Raw genomic sequence first — 21,936 nt, 5'->3', positions numbered from 1 at the left:
CGCAGGTTCATCGCTCGTGCTGCCGCAGATGGTGGGTGTTGCACTGTGCTCCATGGCTGCTGTGATTGTCCTCGCATTCCTCTCCTTCTCAGCGGCCTGGTATGTGAGACTGTCACTTTGGAGAAATGAGTGGAATGGAGAGAGGATGGAGCTGAAGTCATGAAGAACAGCTGGGTTGGAGGCAGGTCAAAGGGGGGACGTGGGGAGATGTTGTCCCTGGGCGCAGCGGATACTCAGCCGGGGAGAGGCAGGAGTAACTGCACCTCAGCAGGGGGAGGGGGGTGCCCTCCAGCTCCAGGAAAAGCAGGGTCAGTGGTGGCTGGTTCCGTATGCGTGCATGAGCTGCACACAGGTGCACCGCGGAAAACCAGTGTGTCAGTGAACCCTCTTTTCCTCCTCCATGTCTAGACTGCAGGTGGGTGCTATGTGAAGGGGACGCGCTGCTGCTGGGGCAGATGTTATGACAGCTTCTCAGGTGCTTTCACCGAGGCCTCTGAGTGTGGGCCTGCAACTTTCTCCATTCCCAGGTTGGCCCCCTTACTGGACTCAAGACAGTGACTGCCTATTTGGAATCCCCCCAAAGGAGGACCCTTGGGAATAGCTGATGTCTTCCCTGCTCACAACTGGTTCTGTGTCTCTGAACTTGAGATCCTTGATATACAAAGTAGCATTGCCCACAGGCTGCAGGTCCCATGGGTGGGCCCATGTTCCCCTCTGAGTGATGCCTGAGAGTCAGCCCCCCAAGACACGGAATGCAAGAGAGTCTCTGTGTCTTCCTTTATAGCGTCTCTCTTACTAATTCAGAATCCATTCTTTCACAGTAATTAATGAGATAGACTTAAGTGTAGGCTAGAATGTAACTTTGTGAAGGAGGTCATTGGAAAGGACAGAGATCAGTGACATGGGCCAACGTGTCAGACCCTTTAGAAGCCCCTTTCCTACAATTACGTTAATTGGAAAGCATACTAGCTGGGCCCCTCTGGCAAGTTCCCCGCAGCGTCTGTTAGGCAGCATTGCTTTGACCCAGTCCCGTTTGTCTTAAATGTATTCAAAAGCCGTAAGTCTTCATTCCAGTAAAAATATTCTGTTCATCTAAGACAGCTCTTCTCTTCCACATGAATGTTTATAGCAGCCTTGGTTAATTTTTTTTTTAACTGAGTGTTTTCTAAAAATGCTCTCTATCCCTCCTTTTAGGTTCGGTGGTCATGCGGTAACAATGGGTTGAAACAATATCAAGCCCATGGCCAGAGTCCATGTGTTTACAGGGGAGGGGAGCTATGTGGGTGACATTATCATCCCTTTTTGTCTACAACGTCAGTAACTGTGAATGCCACTTTATCATGAACCATGACACTTTGGGTGTAAGCAGTCCCGAGTGCACTGGCAATGTGCGGAATTTACAGCTGGAGTGTATTAGATTTGACTTTTAAGCCCGAATCAGTGTTCTTGAACTGTCCTCCCTAACCAACAGTGTAACTCCAAGGCTCAGCAAGGAATGAAGGGAGAAGGATGGTGGCTCGTGGCTTCTCTGAGTGACAGTGGTGTCCTCCTCCACTTTCTCCCTCCCTCTCCAAGCCTAGAGAACAGATAGCATGGGATGGAGAGGAGGGGACAGTTAGATTGCACAACTCAGGGTGTAGCATGTAAGGATGCAGTCCTGGAATTGGGCAGCTTTGTGATCCTGAGGAGAAGGGACAGTCTTTCTGACGTGGTGGACTGGCATGATGGGTGGGCTTGGGCTTCGGTGAGGCACAGATCGGAGCCTGGGCTTGTGAGCAGCTGAGAAGACACGAGCAACAGTAGGAATAGGTGGAAGCTCTATGAAGCTACTCCCCCTGCCGGGGATCTGGCCCAAAGCATAACCTCTCAGCAAGGAGGAGTCAGAGTACTCAAGGCTAACTGTCAGCCCTGCCCTTCCACCAGTGTTAGGCAGTATTAGGAGTAATTGTCCCTTGTCCTCTGAGGTACCACCCAGACACAACTTAGCATCAACGTGTAGAGTGTAGAACCCTTCCTGCTCTCATCTCAGGTGAATTACAGAGTAAAGCTCTCACTAGGCTAGTACCGATAGCTTCCTACTTTTAATTTTTATGTGCAACAGTTGAACTCATACTGTTTTCACAGCTCTTGAATTAACTTTGAAATCACTACAAATGATTGTAGTTAATATTGGGTAGGGTCTCTGATGAGGAAGAATTTTCCTAACAAAGCCTCCTTCATCCAAAGAGAGAAGCTAAGCCTCTCTTCTTCATTATTTTTTAACTGGCTCCGTAACACCATGCTTCTGTAGTCCCGCTAATTTCTAGTTCTAGCATTAGCTGCCAAAGAAGCTGCAGTTGTCCGCATGGAAACTTGGCATAATTGTCCTTGAAAGGAAGAAATCCCACTTGCTTGGTATCAACAAGTCTCTGGTTAAAATAAGTGACTAAATATTAAGTAAAATGTACTTCTGGGGACAGTGCAGAAATGTACAAGCAGTTCATGAAAGAAATGAGAATCGCCAAAACATAGACTTTGTCCCTCCCTCTGAATGTTCCAAATTGTTAACACAGAGTTGCTCGGTGTTAATACTTAACCGAAGCAGATGCTGAGCATTTGCAAGAAGGAGGCAGCATTTTCCTGCAGTTCTTCTCTGACCGTTTTCTCATACACATGAAGGCAGCTTTAAGGTCTCTGAATTTGCCAGGTAGCTTTTTACTACAAAAAGCTCTTTTTTCTCCCAAGTGGATTCCTGGTAAAGGCGGAGAGAGCGTCTGAGGAGACCGATAGTGAATCTTCCTAGGATCATGCAGGGTCCTTCTGTCCGAGGATTGATCGGGTAGCGCTTGGAGTTGGGTTGTGAGTGCCACTGAGTGAAGCTGGATCCCCAGGTGGGGATGGGGGAAGGAGCTTTTCCTTAACCGTCTTGAGGAGGCGAGCACTACGATCCAGTCTACTACTAGGACTCAAAATCGGGGGGTTGCCCAGATATGGGGCAGATTGCTTGGCCCCTCTAGTTTTGGTGTTTTTTTTTAACATTTTTTATTGATTTATAATCATTTTGCAATGTTGTGTCAAATTCCAGTGTTCAGCACAATTTTTCAGTCATTCATGGACATATACACACTCATTGTCACATTTTTTTCTCTGTGAGTTATCATAACATTTTGTGTATATTTCCCTGTGCTATACAGTGTAATCTTGTTTATCTATTCTACAATTCTGAAATCCCAGTCTATCCCTTCCCACCCTCCACCCCCTGGCAACCACAAGTCTGTATTCTCTGTCTATGAGTCTATTTCTTTGTTTTTGTTTGTTTGTTTGTTTGTTTTTGTTTTTGTTTTTGTTTTTTAGATTCCACATATGAGCGATCTCATATGGTATTTTTCTTTCTCTTTCTGGCTTACTTCACTTAGAATTACATTCTCCAGGAGCATCCATGTTGCTGCAAATGGCGTTATGTTGTCGGCTTTTATGGCTGAGTAGTATTCCATTGTATAAATATACCACATCTTCTTTATCCAGTCACCTGTTGATGGACATTTAGGCTGTTTCCATGTTTTGGCTATTGTAAATAGTGCTGCTGTGAACATTGGGGTGCAGGTGCCCTCTAGTTTTTATTTATGTCCACCATAGTTTTTGTGTATACCCGTTCTTTTGTTCCATCTGCACAGCAGTTCTCTGTGGTGGGAAGGTTAGGGGTTATCGCTTCCCCATCTTAGGATGGAGAGAGACGGCTCTGGGGCTGAGTATGGTGCCTGCAAGCCTAGTTCTCATTCCTGGGCTTTGACAGGACCCTTCTGGTTCTTGGGAGAGTCAGGCCTTTACACTTCCAAACATACATAAATACATATATAACGGTGTCTGTATTAAAGCATTGCCTTTACTATTACATCACCGTGTCCTTTTATGCTTGTCTTTTCACTGTAGGTGCCTCCCTCTATCACCTCTAGAAGGAGCCACAACCAACCAAAGAGATGGAGGTTGACTAGGGGAAGTAGGTAATAGTCCATCCATGACTCAGGACCTAAAATTGCAACTGGGCCTTAAGAGTGAGACCAGAGCAGAAGTGGTTATCTTGAAATTCCACAGTAGCTGGGCATAAAGTTAATATTTAAGTTGATTTTAAAGGAAGTAAACAAGGATTCTCAATGCTCCCTTTTTATTGCTAATCTCATACTCTGATTTTCTACACCTTTTTTTCCCCAATCCATTCACTGAAGAGAAAGCCAGTGGTAGTAGTCAATCAAACAGTGTTTTAAGGACCTTTTGCCTATCCCAGCTGTTGTTGGGTAAACTCAGGTGCCTGATCTTGGAGAGGAGAGAGAGTGTGGCTTTTTCTGTGCCCATTTGTGGGCAGGTGATGCAGCGAGGCAAATTGATTAAAAAAAAAAATAGGGTATGCCCCTTGTTTCAGAGAGAGAAAGAGTATGAACTAGCCATGTTGGTGATGTGTGTGTGTTGTGTTTCCATATCCGTATTTTTTGGGCACATCTCAGGGTTACCAAAACGGGGTCAGACTAGGCACGTAGTCTGTGATATGCTTCTTTCATTTATCAACACATCTTGGACACATTTTTCACATCAGTAGGGACGGCATTGGAAGTTTATACCACAATTTATTTCCCCAACACTCTACTGTGCGTTGTGCATTTAGAGTGTTTCCAGATGTTTACTGCTTTTATACATGTCTGTATAATTGTAAGCAAGTATCACTTAGACTAAATTCCTAGATTTGAAGTTACTGGAGTGAAAACTATATACATTTGAGGTTTACTCCATGTTGTCAGAGGAATGTCATAGAATGTTCATACCAGCTTACACTCTCGTTGGCAGGAAGCCTCAGCACTGCTGGGTCTCATGGATATCTCTAATCTTGATTAATCTGGTCGGTGAAAAATGACCTTTCAGTGTTCTGTTTGCATTTCTCTAACTATTTTGCACGTTGATTGGTCACGTGTGGTTTTGTTTCGGTGAACTGCCTTTTTTTCCCCTCAGTACTTGGCTTGCCTTATATTGGTTCGAAAAAGCTCTTTGTATTATAGTCATTTTCATTCTTAGCTGTCACATATTTTGTAAACAAAGTTCCTGCTTTGTCATTTCCGTTTTGACTTTGTGCCATACATCGCCACACAGAAGCTTTCAATTTGTGTAGTCAAATGTATCAGTCTTTTTCCTTACGTATTTTGCCTTTGGTGCTATGCTGAGAAGGACCTTCCAGTCTCAAGGTAATAACTATAATTCAGCAGTTAAAAAAACCCAACATTTAAAGCTTTAATCCATCTGAAATTTATTTTAGTATAAGGAGCGAGGTGGGGGTGTCTTTTTATTGTTACTAAATGGTTTAGCCAGTTCTGTTGATAGCCCTTAACTGGAATTTTCCCCCGTAGAGGTTTGAGTAGTATACTGAATCACAGACTACAGTCTGTGTCTGAACTTTCTCTTTTGCTCTGTTGATCTATTTCTGTGCCAGAACCACCTGCTGTAAGTTTACGATAGTTTTTTTTTTTTAATATCAAGTAAAAGTCAGTTACTACTCTTTTTCTGTTAATTCTGAGTATTCTCAGGTTTTATGATATATTTATTCATGTATACATGTTTATGACACATAAACTAAAGAATTATTTGGTCATGTTCCCTGCCCCCCACCCCAAATCTTCATACTTTTTCCTTGGGAATGAGGAATGAGGGCTCCTCTCGCAGAATGTAATGTGTGTTTCCCTCTCGCTTTTGTGTGTGTCCCTCTCTAGAGTGTTATAATACTCAACTTACAAGTTAATTCATGCTTATTTTTTGTTGGGTATGGCCAGATACTTTATGCCTTGTCATCCAGAACCCCCGAGTCAGTATTTCAGCTCCTGCCTCTGAGAGTGCACCCCACGCCCACTTACTGCTGGCACTGTCAGCGTCCCCTTGCTCGGGCGAGCTGCCTTTTGGGGAGAAGTCACATCACGATGGCTCCTCCAACTCAGTTACTTTTCTGGGTATCTCCTTGACCCAGGGAAACTCTCAGATCTTTGCCATGCCAAATGAGGGACTGCCCTACCATCACAGAGAGCTCCAGCCACAGACTTTAGTTTCCTTACCCGTTAGACCCTGTGTCCTCCATGGTGGAAGTGTAGCTTCCAGTACTTTCCAATGTGGTTTCCACTTTTTTATCAAGCTGCTGGCCTGACAGCCTCAGCTTCTTGACCTTCGGGTTTCTTATCCTTGAAATCAGATACCAGGCCACTGTGTCCTCTGAAGCTTTAGGGGACACGAATTCAAGGGAGTGGAGGTCCCCTTGAAGCTCCTCTTTCCAGGCACGGACTGAGGAAGGTCCCTTTACCCCCTACCATCATGGTGGGGGATGTAAAATAAACAGCTTGCCATCAGCTTTCCCAAAGGACTACTTTCTTTTGACTTTTTCAATTTTAAACCAGTTTCTTGGGTATTGGGCTAAGGGTCACAAGGCCATTTGGAAATCCTTATTTTAGAATATGGGAGTACTTGCAACCTATTATTTTCAGCTTTTTGGAACTTTGGTCAAAACAGAAAGTGTTCAATTTGGAGCCAAAGGATGAGAAAATATAGTTCACAGAAAAAGAAATGCAAGTGGCTCTGAAACACAAGAAAATATGCTTGACTTGACTTTTAAGAAAAAAGCAAATTACTGAGAGGTCATTTGTCACCTATCAAGTTGGGGGAAATCCAGAGACTTAACAACACACTGTCTTTGGAGGCTGTGGAGGAGCAGGCAGTCACACGTTGTTAGTGAGAGCACAGAACCGTGCGACCTTTGTGGCGGGAAATCTGGCGATATTTACATTGCCTTTGTCCCTTAACCCAGCACTCCCGCTTCTGGGAGCTGCCTTACGGGTTCGCCGGTACGTGTTCAAAATGACACATGACGGGGTTGTTCATTGTTACTTTGTTTATAATAGTAAAGGCTTAGCAACAACCCCAGTGCCTCTCAGGAGGAAGCTGGTTAAATGAACTCTGATACTTCTTTGCACACAGTGGGATAGGCTGAGTTGTAAAAAAGGAATGAGGAAGGACTCTGTGCACAGATATGGAGAGGTCTTTGAGCTGTATTGTTTTAATGAGAAAAACAAGGTGGGGTATAGTGTATATAGTCTGCTGTCTTTTATGTAAGAAAGAGTGGGGAATGAGAATATTCAATTTTCCATAAAGAAACACTGGAATAATAGTGATGAATTAATGAAAATGGTTACGAATGGAGCAAGGGAGAGTCTGTTAAGTGTTTATCTTCTTATTTTGTTTTGATTTTAAACATGTAAGCATATCACTATTCAAAGACAAAAAAAAATAAAATTTCATAAGAAAGAGAAAGTGTTCCATTTAATATCCTGTTGCACATGTCAAATCAAAAGCTGATGGGTACTGCTTGGCTTCCTTCTCAATGTAAATCCAAGACACCTAAGATTTGGATAAGATTGGTTTAATTCTCTATTCCAAACCTGTGGGAGCATTCACTGCTGTCTTTTGAGATTTCTGAAAGTTCCATGAGATGGTAGAGGTGGGTGCATTACACTCCCATGATCAACTCTAGGGCCTAGTTTCTGCTTCCTATGGATTGGTTTAGGCAATAGATCATCTCACCTTCCCACATGGAGTCCCTGTTCCACCCGCACTGACCTGCCTGTGGAACTCCGCTCCTTTCCATAATTCCCACCCAGAGCCTCGTTAAGGACTTGGCGCATTTAGATAATGTGAATGGAGAGTGTATTCGTTTCCTATTGATGCTGTAACAAATAGCCACAAACTTGGTGGCTTCAACCGCACAGATTTACTGTTTTACAGTCCTGGAAGTCAGAAGTCTGTCCTGAGCCTCACTGGGCTACAGTCAGGGTATTGGCTGAGCTGTGTTCCTTCTCGAGGCTCTAAGGGGAATCCATTTCTTTGCCTTTTCCAGATTTGAGAGGCTGCCTATATTCTTTGCCTGTGGTATTTCTTCCATCTTCAAAGCCAGCAGTGCAGCATCTTCACATTTCTCTCTGACTCTGACTCTTCTGTCCTCCCTGCCCCCCCCCCCACTTCAGTTAATAGGATCCTTGTGAGTACTTTGGGCCTCCTTGGAAAACCCAGGCTAATCTCCCATCTCAGGATCCTTAACTTAATCACATCCACAAAGCTGCTTTTGCCGTGGAAGCTGACATATTCACACACTTTGGGGTTAGTATGTGGACATCTTTGGTGGCCATTACTCTGCCTACAACAGAGAACATTATATTTCAGATATACAAATAGTTAAAAGTGGGTATTGTTTATCCTTCTTCAAAGTTCTCATCCTTCCCATCTTCATTATCAAATCCCTGAAATGCTGAATAATTTAGCTTTTTTTTTTTTTTTGGCTAATCTATGACCTAAGCATCCACCCTTACCCAAATATTTACCAAAGTAATTTTTTAAACAAGAATAGTTTCCTCCTTAAGAATTATGTTGTCAGCTGTTAACGTGTTATATTTTTGACCTTCTGAAAATTCTCTGAAATTTCTGATTGTTGAATATCTTCTTCCTTGTTGCACAGTGTGCTGATTCAGATTTCTTAAAAACTTTTTGTGTGAATCTTTGGTAATGTGATTTTGGGGCACAACTAGAAACAGGAAGGTGGAATATTTGTGAGAAGATTATAGCAAAGGCTAAATATGCTGTTTTATTTTTTATTGCTGTGTAACAAAGTACCTCAAACCTAATGGTTTCAAACAGTACACGTTTATTATCCCCCAGTTTCTGTGGGTCTCAGGATTCCAGGTTTAGTGCAGTTGGATTCTCTGCTCAGGACGTCACAAGTCTGCAGTCAAGGTATTGGCTCAGTTGCATCTTCATCTGGAGGCTTGACTGGGGAATACCCCTCTTCCATGCTCATTCATATTGTTGGCAGAATTCATTTCCTTGCAGTTGTATGGCCGAAGTCCCCAACTTTTTTCTGGCTGTCAGCTGGAAGCTGTCCTCAGGTCCTAGATGCCAGCCATTGTTCCTAGAGGCCATCTGTAGTTGTTGGCCACGGGGGCTTCCTGAACAGGCTGCCTAACTTGTCAAGTTAGCAAGGAGAATCTCTGAATGCAGGGAGGGCCCAGCCCCTCTTTTAAAAAAGGGCCTTTGTCTGACTAAGTCAGGCCCACCTTGGATAATCTCCCTTTAACTAACCAAAAAATCAACTAATTTGGAACCTTAATTACATTTGCAAAAGCCCTTCATCTTTGCCATATTCTATTGGTTAAAAGTAAGTCATACTCAAAAGGAAAACATTATACAGGCTTTGGACACAAGTGGCAGGGGATGATGAGGGCTATCTTAGAATTTTGCCTACCATAAGTTACTAAGAAAAAATCAATTAGAAACTTTAAACCCTACCACAGGATTTCCTGGATTCTTCGGACATGGCTCCTTGATTTTACAGCAAAAGCCTAGGACTGCTTCTGTTTTCTCTAAGGAGAGGTGCCAAGGCTGCCAGGGTTGGACGTAGCCCATGGCCCACAGGTTTCAAGAAGGTAACTGGATCTGTAAGACTGCTTTCCCACCCTGGACTGGTTGTACTCACTTGAGCGAGGCACAGAGATTTGGGGCAGAGAAACGTCACCATTTCTCTGGGTCCACGGGCATGCGTCCCATCTCTTAGCCTTTGGCTTAGCAGGATTCAGAAATTGTGAGCTTGGCCTGCAAAAGTCTATCTCTGCCAAACTCGAGAGAGCCTAGTGTGTGGCCTGAAGGGCTCGATCCTGTGGTCCCTGGAAGTGGCTGTCCTGAGTCTTGGTGGGCTGGACAGGATAAGGCAACCTTGACCAGATTCAGCGTTTCCAAATGGTGGTGAGAGCTCCAGGGACCAGCTCTGGAGAGCACATAGGTCTTCCCCAGCCCCAAGACCCTCTGTAACCAAGGACTTGGCAGTAGCTGTGTGCAGCCAAGAATGGCTGAGCTGGAGATTACAACTCTTGGCCACAAGCCATGATTCCCTCTGTCCAAGGTGCCTCCCAGTGAACAGTGGATCTTAGAACCTGAAAGAGGGCTCAGCTCCAAGAGCCAGGAGGAACTTGGGTTGTCTTTGGATAATCACTGTTTATTGAGATCTCACGGAGACGAACACCAGGTGACGCCGACACTGATGGTTTGCGTGGTCCTTGCTATGCTGGGATGGCCAGGGACAGCTGTGAGGCTGTCCACCATGCTGCCTTCTGGCCAAAGAAGGGGCAGTGCCCAGGAGAGGGGAATTGTTATCACAGAACCTAGGAGGGGGCAGCAGCTGGGCTGTGTAACTTCTGCACCAGACAAAGAAGACAGTGTCTTGATCTTGGCTAGAGAATGTAAATGTCCACACTGCATGTGACCCTATAAGGGAGAAGGGGCACAGGGCTGCCAGACTTGAAGACTCCAGCCTGTCTCCAGCTTGCTGCCAAGGGCACAAAACAGCTGAGTCTGACTTGGCTGCCTGTGATCTGCATTCATTTCCTTTTTTTTTCCTGTGTAAAATAATTTAAAAAAATTTTTTATACCATTTTAAAGGTTACAGTCCATTTACAGTCATTAGAAAATATTGGCTACAGCCCCTGTGTTGTACAATACATCTTTGTAGCCTATCTCACACCCAGCAGTTTGTAACTCTCCCTCCCCGACCTCTATATTGCACCCCGCCTCGCTGGTAGCCACTAGTTTGTTCCCTACATCTGTGAGCCCGCTTTTTTTTTTTTTTTTTTTGTTATATTCACCAGTTTGTTGTATTTTTTGGATTTCACATACAAGTGGTATCATACAGCGTTTGTCTTTACTCTGCTTCCTGGATTTCTTGTAGCAAATTAATACATAGCCAACAGGTCTGGGTGTCAGGCTGAGTTTGTTGCATGTTGGATAGTTTGCTGCATTAGACGGAGGCTGAAGGAACTCCACAAAGGCCAAAGGACCCCTCCCACATTGCCCTCGCAAGACGGTGTCTCTTAGTCTCCAGCTGTAACGCACCTCTGGTGTCAGCCACTTTCCTCCACTGCCCCTCATCTCAGCGGCCATTCCTCTGGCTTTCCCTCCTCCTCCCTGCCGGCTGCTGCTGCAGACCCTGGAGGCTTCTCTAGAGAGACCACTCAGATGGGGTTTGGAGCTTCATGAAGAGCTGGAACCCACACCGGAGATGCGTCTGGGAGAGCACGTGAGTCTTCCTTAGAGCCAGGCACGGAAAGACCAAGGCTTGTCCCTGGATGAGATGGAAGAAGCAGAGACCTATTTCTGGAGGGCAGGAGGCCTGGAGGGACACACAGCGCTGGGGAGTTGACTGTGTGCCTCGGGAGGCTGCCTGTGCATGTTGGGATAAAAGTGTTTCTTTCACACTTGGCCTGGGATTGTGGTCTGATTGACTGCATCGCACACTTAGCTTTCTAAGGTTAACCAGCCAGGTCATCGCCCTCAGCCTCTGCCTGCAAGCAGGTTGCCAGCTGGCCCTTTATTGCCCACCTAGCTCTCGTCAGCTTTGTCATCCAGGTCGTTGCCCTTAATTCCTGGGACCTCCCTTCAGTTTCCCAAGAACAAACGGCATGTGCTACGTCCGCTCTGCTGCTGCGCACTAGCCTGTACTTTTGGAAACTCTCATAAAGTTTCCAAATTGACGTACCTTTCTTTTGCTCTGTGTCTTCTGCTTTGCATAACTGCTTGCATGGTCAGCCACCGTGCTGCGTGCTGGTAAACGGAGAGAAAAAGAAATGGCTTGAATGGAGCAACAGGAAAACGAAATTATTTTGAGCAAATACTCTCTGAGTGGGAGGAGAGCCTGAAACTTAAGTCCAAAGGAGAGGATGACCAGTTCTATTGAACTTTCAAGCATTTCAACTGAGAAGCTCTGACAGTCTCTGATCTCAGTAAATTCACATCTAGTTTCAAGGAGTGCCTTGCAAACCCCATTCTGAGGGTGGTGACAGGTCAGTAGAATCACGTCCATCTATTTTTGTAAGATTTATAATGAATACTTACAGTGAAAGTAAAGCACTTTTTTTTAAACTCTCTATAGCACAAAGGGATGGGATCTGACACCCAGTGAAAGAAATCGTCACTTAAGTTAGTCTGAGTTACACTGTGTTTTGGAAATTCTCCAAACTTAATACTTAGGCCATGTACTCCAAGACCAAAGCATGTGGGTTTTTAAAAAGTTATTATTTTCAGGAGTAAGCTTGCTGAATCACCACAGATTTTTTTTTTTTTTTAACTACAAGTTTGCTGACTGTCATCTTCCAGCTGGCTTGGCGTTGCTCTGGCTCCCCGTTGAGCCCACCGGTAGAGCCAGTCTGTCTTTAGGAGAAGAACTTTACTGGTGGTCCTCCCTGCTAAGTATAAAGCCCTGGTGGCAATTTCAAATGGGTGAGGAATGATAGATTGTTAGGGGATTGAGCGGCCAACCATTTGGGGAAAACTTGTGATAAAAAAGGATGTTCACACATGGAGATACAGGGCAGTCATTCTGGCTTACACATGAGTTCACTTGAATTTTATGCTAACTAAAACAACCTGTTTGTGGCCTATCAAACATACACTGTACACCTGCTTTCATTATTAAAGAAAAGAGCACATTGACCAGAAGGAAAGAATGTCCATATTAAAAATAAAGATTAAATGTCCCTCTTCCTGAGACGCTGATGCTGGTCCTCCTTTGATGGTAAGGCTCCCTTCCCAGGTGCCAAGACCATACTGACTCCCTGTGTACATGCTGGTCTGCTGTTTGTTTTTTTGTTTGAAATCTTGAAGAAATGTAACCCTGACTTGTTTAATGTTCTTTGTTCTGACAAGATTTAAAACTGTGCTGAAAATCCTGCTTCTCTGGAACAGTTTCTCAGAATCATCTGGGAAGCGGGTTTCTGGGCTAGTCCTCAGTTTGGCTCAAATAAAACTCTTTTCTAGTCTTATTATTCACTGCTTGTTGATTATTTTCATCAACACTTGTTTGCAATAAGTATGGTTAATAAAGAGTTAATAGGCTTACTACATAAAAGTCTTCCACATCACTAACAAGACCTGTCAGACAATTCACAAGTTCTGCTGATGTTTTCTTCTGGAGGTCACAGCTGGATTTTAATTTTTCTCACACCAGCAAAAATGGGGCCACAAATGAAAACGTGAGAACATGGGGGTAGGAAGCCAGGTGGACATTAGACCTCTGACCTAAATGTCCACTGTCCAAAGGCTAGGTGTGATGTCCATCCTAACTCACACAGCCTGTGTCTTCAATCTTTCTATTCTCAGGTAGCATTTTTTCTTCTCTTGCTTAACACTCCTCTAATTGATGGCTTCCAATTGATCGTCTCTGTCTGAGTCGTGTTTTTTAAACCCAAAGAAGGACTTGCTGTGTGTCCTCTGTCTGAAGTGTAGCCAGGAAGCTTACCAGTACACCTTCCAAGGAATGAGACTGGAAGTGTAAAATCCAGCCCTGTCTGACTTTTGTTTAGCATCCGTTACGAGCAGATTGGACCCTTGCCCCACTGAAACGAACTGATGTCATTTGCTTTCATTTGCCCCTGCATTCCCCCTTGCGATTGAGAAATCAGTCCAAACTTCATTTCACAACACCGCCGGCCTCCAGTGACGGAGTTTCTCCATGACAGAACAGTTCAGAGTGACAAGCAAAGTGACAGAGGGAGGGGGTGCAGGAAAAAGAAGTGGGAAGGGGCAGCGAAGGCTGCTCTGGTGGGGTCTGAGCTGGCCCTTGAAAGATTAATTAGTAGGGTTTTGTCAGGCGGAGAAGACTAGGAGGGAAATTCCAGTAATGGAAGAAGGGAGGTGCTATAGGACATAAACAAAGGCAGAAAATTTCTTAAGAGACATTAAGATCACAACAGAGGGGCATCCTAACGTAGGGCAGGCATTACCAAGGTGAAAATGAAGGCGTCGATGATGGGTTGGATTGGCTGGGTGGTGGAGGGGTGCAGGGACGTAGATACAGGAAGGAGAAGACTTGCTTATTAAGCCTTTGAAAATAACATTTAGAAAGATGAGAACACCTGCTGAGCAAATTGTGACTCTACTGAGACTTTCTTTCCCCCAAACATAATAGACAGTTATCTAAATAATTCTTCTCCTTCTAAGTGGTTACTGTGAAAGACTAAACAAACACGTATTCCAGTGACGCTGTTAGTGTTTTTTAAAGTCTTTAGAAACCGCCTTTGGGAACCGCCTTCAGAGTGTGTTTATGAGCTACAGTCGAACACCAAGTCATTTTATTCCCTCACAGCTTTCTCTGTCTCTGTTTCTCTACAAAAGGTGAAACCATCATATATGCATATAAAATACACATCATTAAAACCTAGCCAGTTGGACGTTTCTTTTCTAAACTAGAACATGTGGCAAATGGCTTTTACCTATTTCGCCAAATCGAATACAATCTGAAAAGGATTTCACTTGGGGACTCAGAATATTATAAAAAAACCAAAAATGTGCTGCAGGCTCTGATGACAATCTTCAAAGGATTCCAACAATATTTTGGACAACCGCAGCGTTGGAGTCGGTGTGGACTTCCACAGCTGTCCCCCACAGGTGACCGTACGTAGCCCAGGGACCCTGTTCCATGACGATATACATACTGGGGAATTTTTCTCCTCGTGATTGCGCAAATTGTCATATGACCGTGTCTGGTCCACACTGGGCCCCCCTGCAGTCAGATTAGAACGCCTGCCTGAATCCCCCAGGGACACCTTGCTGAAACTGGGGAGGGACGAGGATTTCTTAAAACCATCAAAGACTAAGACAGACGACCTAAAGGCAGACTCTGCGGAGGACTGGGCTCCAGCTCACCACATACACTGGCTTTGCTTCACAGAAACAGAGCCCTTTTGCAAAGGGAGGAGAGGCCTTTCCCACGACTGGAATCGGGAATTAGGCCACCTGCTTCCCTAGGCCCTGATTCCACTCCAGAGGGCACATGCCCCTCCTCAGCCACATCTGAGGGCAATATACTGGATCCAGAAAGCACGTGGCTTTGAAACAGCTGAACAGTGTCCCTGGAAGGTACACACTGCAAGGACGCAGGTGTGATTTCTCAATAAATTGCCCAAGGGGCATGTGTGTGTGTATGCATGCGCGTGTGTGTGTGTATATGGTGTGCGTATGGTACATGTCTGCACACGCGTGTTGTCTATTGTGTGTGCATACATGTGTGTACTGTATGGGGTATATTCATATGGGGGGTGTGCATGTCTGTGTGTGTGTGTGTGTGCGCGTGTGTGTGCCTGTGTGTGGGTGTGTGAAGGGCTCTGGGACGATCCTGGCAGGATGGGTGATAGGAGATGCCATTGGTCATCCTTCTCCCTTGACCTTCAGAGCAGGTGGGAATGGTCAGTAAAGAGGGGAGAAAAAATTCAATCCACTGAAGAACTAACACCTCTTTACTGGGGAGGAGGAACGATGTATTCTCAACCACTACACAACTCTCTACAGACTAGAGTGGCAGCCGGTTGTCTGTCATTTGTACTGCACATATTTTCCCACATTTGTCCTTTGTCTTTCAACTTGACTTTTAGGGCTTTTGTTTGGTCTTGCCATTGGAAAGTCTCCACTGTTAGTTACATAGTTGAGGCGATCAATCTTTTGTTAGGGTCATGCTGTGCTCAGAAAGACCTTCCACCCGCAATTATAAAAATATTTGTCCAGTCTTCTTATGTAATTTTGGTTTTTACTTTAAAGCTTTTGTTGTACTTGGGATTTACTTTGTGTCGGGAATGAAACGAGAACCCACGTTTTATTTAAAGCATTTCACAGTAGCCTGTATTTTTCTTTCACACTATTCATCACAGTTATAACAGGACAATTATTTACATGATTATCTTTTTCCAATTGCCATTGATTCCAAATACCACTTTCATCATCTACATGAATACTTTTTAAAATGCTTCCTCCCACAAATATCATGTTGGGATTTTGACCAGAAATAGTCTGATTTTTCAGGAAGAACTTACATTTTTACACCATACTAAATACTTCCGTCCATTCACAGGGTGTGCCTTTTCACTTAATCACATATTATTTCTATTTCTTGGTAATCTTCTGGTTTTTTTCCCACATAATTCAAAATTAGTTCTATAATTTTATGTTTTCACACCTTTCAATGAATTAATTTTAAATTATTTTTAATACATTATTAGAGTTTGGATTTTTGAATGTTAATATTATATCATGAAAACTTTCTGAACTCTCTTTTATTCTTTTACTTTTCAATAATTTCCTGCTGAATCCTAGGCTTTCTATTATCTGCAAATAATGCTAATTTTGTCTTCTTCATTCTGATATTTAAACCTCTTATTTTGTCTTTCGTCTAATTGCAGTGTCTATCACATAAAAAGCAATGTCATATTATACGTGCTTGATTACTAAGCAAGATACTGGCTTTGCTGTAAGATATGTTTCAATATTAAGGAAATTATTCACCTAATCCGATTTTACAAACAGCATTTATCAAGAATGGACAATGAATTTTATGAACATTTTCTTGAAATCTACCATCGGGTCATAAGCTTCCCCCTCTTTGATCAACATTAATATAAATTTTCTAACATTGAGCCGTCTCTGCACTGGAATACACAGTTGTAGTCATGGTGTATCGCTATTTAAATCTGCTCCTAGATTCTATCTATTAATACTTTGTTTTAGCACTTAAAAATCAATTTTGATATTCCAAGCTCTCTCTTGTGCATCGTCTATTTAAAACAGCAGTACATTGGCATTTGTTAATTGGCAAGAATTCCTTCTTCCTCTGACCTAGGACATTTAAAATATGCTTTTTAGCTGTTTAGATAGACAGAAATGATCTCTTTCCATCTAGTTTTCCAAATATGTCAGCATACGATTATTCAGCGTTCTCTGTGATTGGGAAGTAGTCTTTGCCTCTAGACTTTTACTACCCCAATCTGATGGGAAACACTGACAGAGAAGGAAAGGTGAGCTCGGCAGGGCGGTATCCCTTACAGGACCGTGCCCCATAGCAGTCAATGGTGGGCCCCAAGGGGGAGTGTTTCTTGCTCTTCCGGCAGCTTGTCCATGCCCCAAGGACTCACACTGGTGGGAAACTCCAGAATTGCCTCCACTTACAACCTGCAACACAGCACTGTGGTCATGAGCTAGAAACTGGTGCAAGTCATGAGACACTCGGTTTGTTCCAAATGGCATTACGAAGGCTGCATTCTTCAGAGCGTAAGGCACAGTGCTGAGGCCTTTGCCAGCCACAGCATACCTACAGTACCTCTCCTTGCTTTTGGTTCTTCTTCATTCCTGCTTGTGTTGGCATAGGGTTTGGGGGCTCACGGCACGTCTGCCATCATTTTCTTCCTAAGTCCTCGCAGATTGCTTCACTTTGGAAAAGTCCATGAGCAAATCATTGAAGAGATCATTGGGGAAAATAAATGAATGTAGAAAGCTTAGACAATTTTGAAAAAGAAAAGGTTTTCCCTACCAGATAGTAAACTGTACTTTAAAGCTGTTATAAATAAAGTGGTACTGACATTGAAAGAGATAAGATCAATTACATGAAAGTCCAAACACTGGTGTCGATGTTTCTATGTAGGCCTAAATTCTGGCCCCGACTTGTAGGGCAGGGGAGACTAAATGAGCAACTCAGATTAAATGGAAGACCATGGAATGATGCTGAAGTTACCGAGGTCAGGGACACCCCCTGCCCCTAGTTTCTGGCAAAAACCAATGCAAATCCCTTCCAGAGGAAAGCATCTTCAATTTAGATCCTCCAGTTCCCCGTTAATTATTATGAGCTATATCTCAAAGATCACTAAACATTCATGGAAACAAATCACTATGACTGAAAGTTAGCTGAATGTCTAAGTAGTGTGTGGAGATTCCAAGGACTTGTGATACTGGAATTATTAGACAATGATTATAAAATAACTATGCATGGAATATATATAGAAATAAAGAAGGAATTTTAAAAATGAGTAAGTAACTGGAGATTATTCTCTGTGACTGGGAAGATTTCAAAATAACCAAATTGCAACATCTCCCAAATATGCTTTTAAGTGAAAAAAATTAAATTGATAATAGCATCTTTGGTATGCTAAATTTCGTGTAAAAAAAGAAAAATAAGAATGTATAGCTGTGGGGAGGCATAGCTCAGTGGTAGAGTGTGTGCCTAGCATGCATAAAAAATTTTTTTAAATGATAAACCTAATAACCTCCCCCTCCACAAAAAAAAAAAAAAGAATGCATAGCTGCATAAAGAAATACTGGAAGCAGAAGCAGACACAAAAAACTAGTAGAAGTGACTACCCTTAGTGGGTGGATAGGGATGGAGTAGAAATAAAACTTCTAATTTATTCCTTTGAATATCATTTAGATTTTTGAATCATGTGGCTTTTTTATCTGTTCAAAAAATAAAATTTAAAAAGAATCAGAAGTTTTAGCAATGAAATATACAGTTAAAAAAAAAAAAAACTTTTCTCGGGAGATGGGTTAAACAGACCATTAAAAACAGCTGCAGAGAAAATTAGCCAACCAGGAAGACTAATCTAAAAAAAATTACCCAGAATAAAGCACAGACAGAAAAGGGTGTGTAAGATACAGAGAGGGATGGAGACTGGGAAGATGGAATGCGTAGGTCTGAAATACGTATAAGCAGAATTTCAGAAGAGGGAATAGGGAGCATGCAGGAGAGGCAGTATCTGAAAATTCTGAGATTTAGGTATTTGTAAAGTCCCAGGTATGTCTCTACTAGTGTGAGAGTGAGTGATTAAAACACAGTAATGATGGCTGTCCCTGTATCTGGGACTATGAAAAACTATTTGAAAGGCCATGCATTCAGGGAGGAGTAGGGGGCAGAAAGAAAGACTGTGAAAATGGCACTGAAATAATGAATGTCCCAGAGGGCAGTACCTGGTGGCATTGAAGTTGGGCGTATGGGAGGTTCAAAGGCATGTGGATTTTGGAAATGGTGGATGCAGCAGAGACTAAGAAGAAAGCAAGCATGAGCTTCTGTGCTGCTGATGGGAGATGGGGATGTCTAAGAGAATCTGGAAACTTTAAACATAAACCGTAGTTTGTACTCTGTTTACTCGTGTAGTTTCAGTTTTTCATGGAGATAGGGCACTAGGGTAACCGAGAGACAGGAGCAGTACTTCAGAAGAAGAGTTGTCCCAACTGAGGGCTTAGAATCAAGAAGAAAGATTCAGAATAGTGCGTGTCTAAATGAAACCATGTGTCTTTTATTAGCGCCAAAGCATTTCAGTTATTTCTATAGGATCTTTACATACCAGATAACGATAAATTAAGGACATTTCTCTGGGTCTCTTAGTTTATAAATAGAATATGGCTAGAGGGATAATCACCATCTATTAAGTGCTTATCTTGTGCTAGGCACGGAGGTACGCACTTTGTAGCTAAGTATCATTATCATCATAATTATCACCATCCCTATTTTAAAGATGATAAAACTGAGGCTTAGAGCAATTAAATCATTATCCGAGGTCACCGACCAGTACCTAGCAGAGCTGGAATTCTAACCCAGATCTTCATACTCTAAATCTTAAGCATGGCAATTTTTTGTGTATACAAAGTTATGTAAATGCAATCATTCATCTCATTATTAGAGGATTCTCTGGGTGATAAACTCAATTTTCTGTGTTCTCGTTAAGAGAGCACAAAAAGACTAACCCCTAGGAATAAAAATCAAATACCAGCAAATATTTCTTTTTGCTTCTCAGCTGTCGGGGTGACACCTTAGAGTTTTACTTTTTCAGATTTCAATACAGTTCATTTCGTTTCCCAATAAATACAATTTTAGTTTTGCAACCTTAGATTTTAAGGTGGGTGTGAATATATGTTTGTTCTAGTTCCTTGTATGTCAAAACAATTTGCAGTACAGTTAATTTTTAAATGCTTCTTGGCAGTTGTTTTAAACAGCATTCCAGCCACTAGGAGAGTTGAAAATAAATGTTTGCTTCCTAGGAAACTACTGAATAAATGACTCCTTTCTTGTTCTTGGTAATTAAATTCTCACATTCAACTCCATATCAGCAATGGCTTCTCTTTCAATTCCTGGGATACTTAAGCCTTTTTTTTTTTCCTGCACAGTGGCCAAAGCACCCAATTATGCAAAAAGTCTGATTCCTGCCCATGTTAGACTCTTTGGAACATACTCTCATTCAAGATTATCAATAGCATCTTACTGGAAGGACATTTTAAGAAAACTGGCTTGCAGAGAATGTATTCTGTCCCATGATGGAGCTTGGTCATCTGTTTCTACTATTTCTTCACACTAGAACTTGCCAAAGCTCACATGTCCCAACTTCAGAAAACAGCACTGTCAGCTGATTCAGAAGCCCCGGACCAGTGGTTCACAAGCTTTACTGCGTATTGGAATCATCTGAGAAGCTTTTAAAACTATCTACCCTGAAGTCTCATGTGACTTTGATTTTAATTGATCTGGAGGGCCACTTGGGTATTCAGATTTTTTTAAAAAAATGCTTCTTGGGTAACTATAGCCAAGTTTGGAAACCACTGCCCCAGAGCCTCAGGGTGCAGGTTGAGCCACCCTTCTGTTTGGAACAGAATTAAAGGGAACAGGCAAATGTTAGGTAGAATCATTGCTACTACCTTTGTTATCAGGAAGCAGAGCATCTGTGATGCTTCAGAATCCTTCCATTAGCCTCTGCCCCCAGTGTCTGTCCTCAGAATTGTACTTGACACAGGAAAAAAAGAAAAATTTATCATTGTTTTCACCAGTGGAGAAGATATAGCTGATTTTATTGTGGTTAATCAATTTGTTTATTCTCATAATATTTCAATATTTTGATGTTGAATTGAGACCATGGGAAGCCTTAGTGGCAATATACATTACACAAAGCCTGAAACTAAGGAACAGCACTTTCTGATACTCCCATGACTTTAGTTCTTTTGGGAAGACATTTTTGGATGTTTATAACTCTTTGGTAGGTCTGAATCTTCAGTTGTCAGTTGGTCTCTTCCCACAAACTCCTTCCTTTTTGGCCACAAACATGCAAATCTTCCCTGGGCTTTAAAACATTTTCCTTTTCCCTGCTTCCCACTCAATAAACCAGACCACCTCCTTCCATCCTCTCACTGCCAGATTCTCCAGGAGCACAATCATACTTTCTACTCTTTCCTGAACGTCACCATGTCCAACATCCATCTCCATATCTCCATGGAAACTGTACTCAGAGCTGATCGATGGTTTGGGGACCCAAATCCACATCCAATAACTTCTCACTCTTTATTTTGCTCAACTTGTTATTTAACACTATTTAAAATTCTATGAAGCAATGGTAATAAAAACAATATATACTTGACATAAGAATCTATGCATAAATCAGAGAAACACAACTGAGTTCAGAAGTAACCTTGTGTGCCTTTGAGTAATTAATATAGGACAAAGGTGGACTTTAAGTGGGAAAAGAATCCATCTATTTATCGACTGGTGCTGGTTATGCATCAGGAGGAAAGTGAAGTTGGACCTCTTCCTCATACAACACATACAAAAAGTCTATCTCTGATGGATTAAAGTTTTAATGTGGAAAAAGAAGAAATTTTAAAAGACTACTTGAATAAACTGAATAAGGGGAGAATTCTTAAGCAAATTAGAAAGCCCAGAATTTATAAAGGAAAACATACATATAGTTGGCTACATTAACTTTTTGTTTTGTATATTGAAAACCACCAAAACAAAGTCAGAGTCAAAAGTTTAAACCAAACCCAAAAAGTCAAAATCAAAGTCATAAATGATAGTTTGGGAAAATATTAGTAATGCAATAACAGAGATTTAATGCTCTCCTACACAAAGAGGTCCTATAAATTGATAGGAAAAAGACCAAGAAGCCAAATTTTATTTTTGGATTTTTTTTTTTTTATTTAATGAAGTATAGTCAGTTACAATGGGTCAATTTCTGGTGTACAGCATAAAGCCCCAGTCATACATACATATACATATATTCATTTTCATATTCTTTTTTATTAAAGGTTATTACAAGATATTGAATA

General features: G+C 42.3%; 1 protein-coding gene across 37 annotated transcripts in view; it reads left to right on the top strand.

Annotated features, from left to right (window-relative positions):
- The window catches only part of SUSD1 (sushi domain containing 1), a 145,683-nt gene that overhangs the window by 105,776 nt on the left and 17,971 nt on the right, over nt 1-21,936 (top strand). For 13 of the 37 annotated variants that reach the window (XR_010382774.1, XR_010382775.1, XR_010382773.1 and 10 more), the window contains one exon: nt 6-99. The exons of 11 other annotated variants lie outside the window; for them this stretch is intronic. Coding sequence is in view for 18 of the 26 variants with exons in the window: in XM_064490418.1 (XP_064346488.1) it covers nt 6-99 (94 nt within the window). In the remaining 8 variants the exon portion in view is untranslated. Of the gene's footprint in view, nt 1-5; nt 182-408; nt 12,861-20,013; nt 21,821-21,936 lie in introns of those variants that run through there. 13 more of the 37 variants (XR_010382777.1, XR_010382778.1, XM_064490409.1 and 10 more) reach the window with 13 other exon arrangements.

The sequence above is a fragment of the Camelus dromedarius genome, chromosome 10 (genome assembly GCF_036321535.1).
Source record: "Camelus dromedarius isolate mCamDro1 chromosome 10, mCamDro1.pat, whole genome shotgun sequence".
In the NCBI taxonomy this organism is placed as follows: Eukaryota; Metazoa; Chordata; class Mammalia; order Artiodactyla; family Camelidae; genus Camelus; species Camelus dromedarius.
Note: the sequence above shows the minus strand (reverse complement) of the source record. Positions and strands in the feature narration are given on the sequence as shown.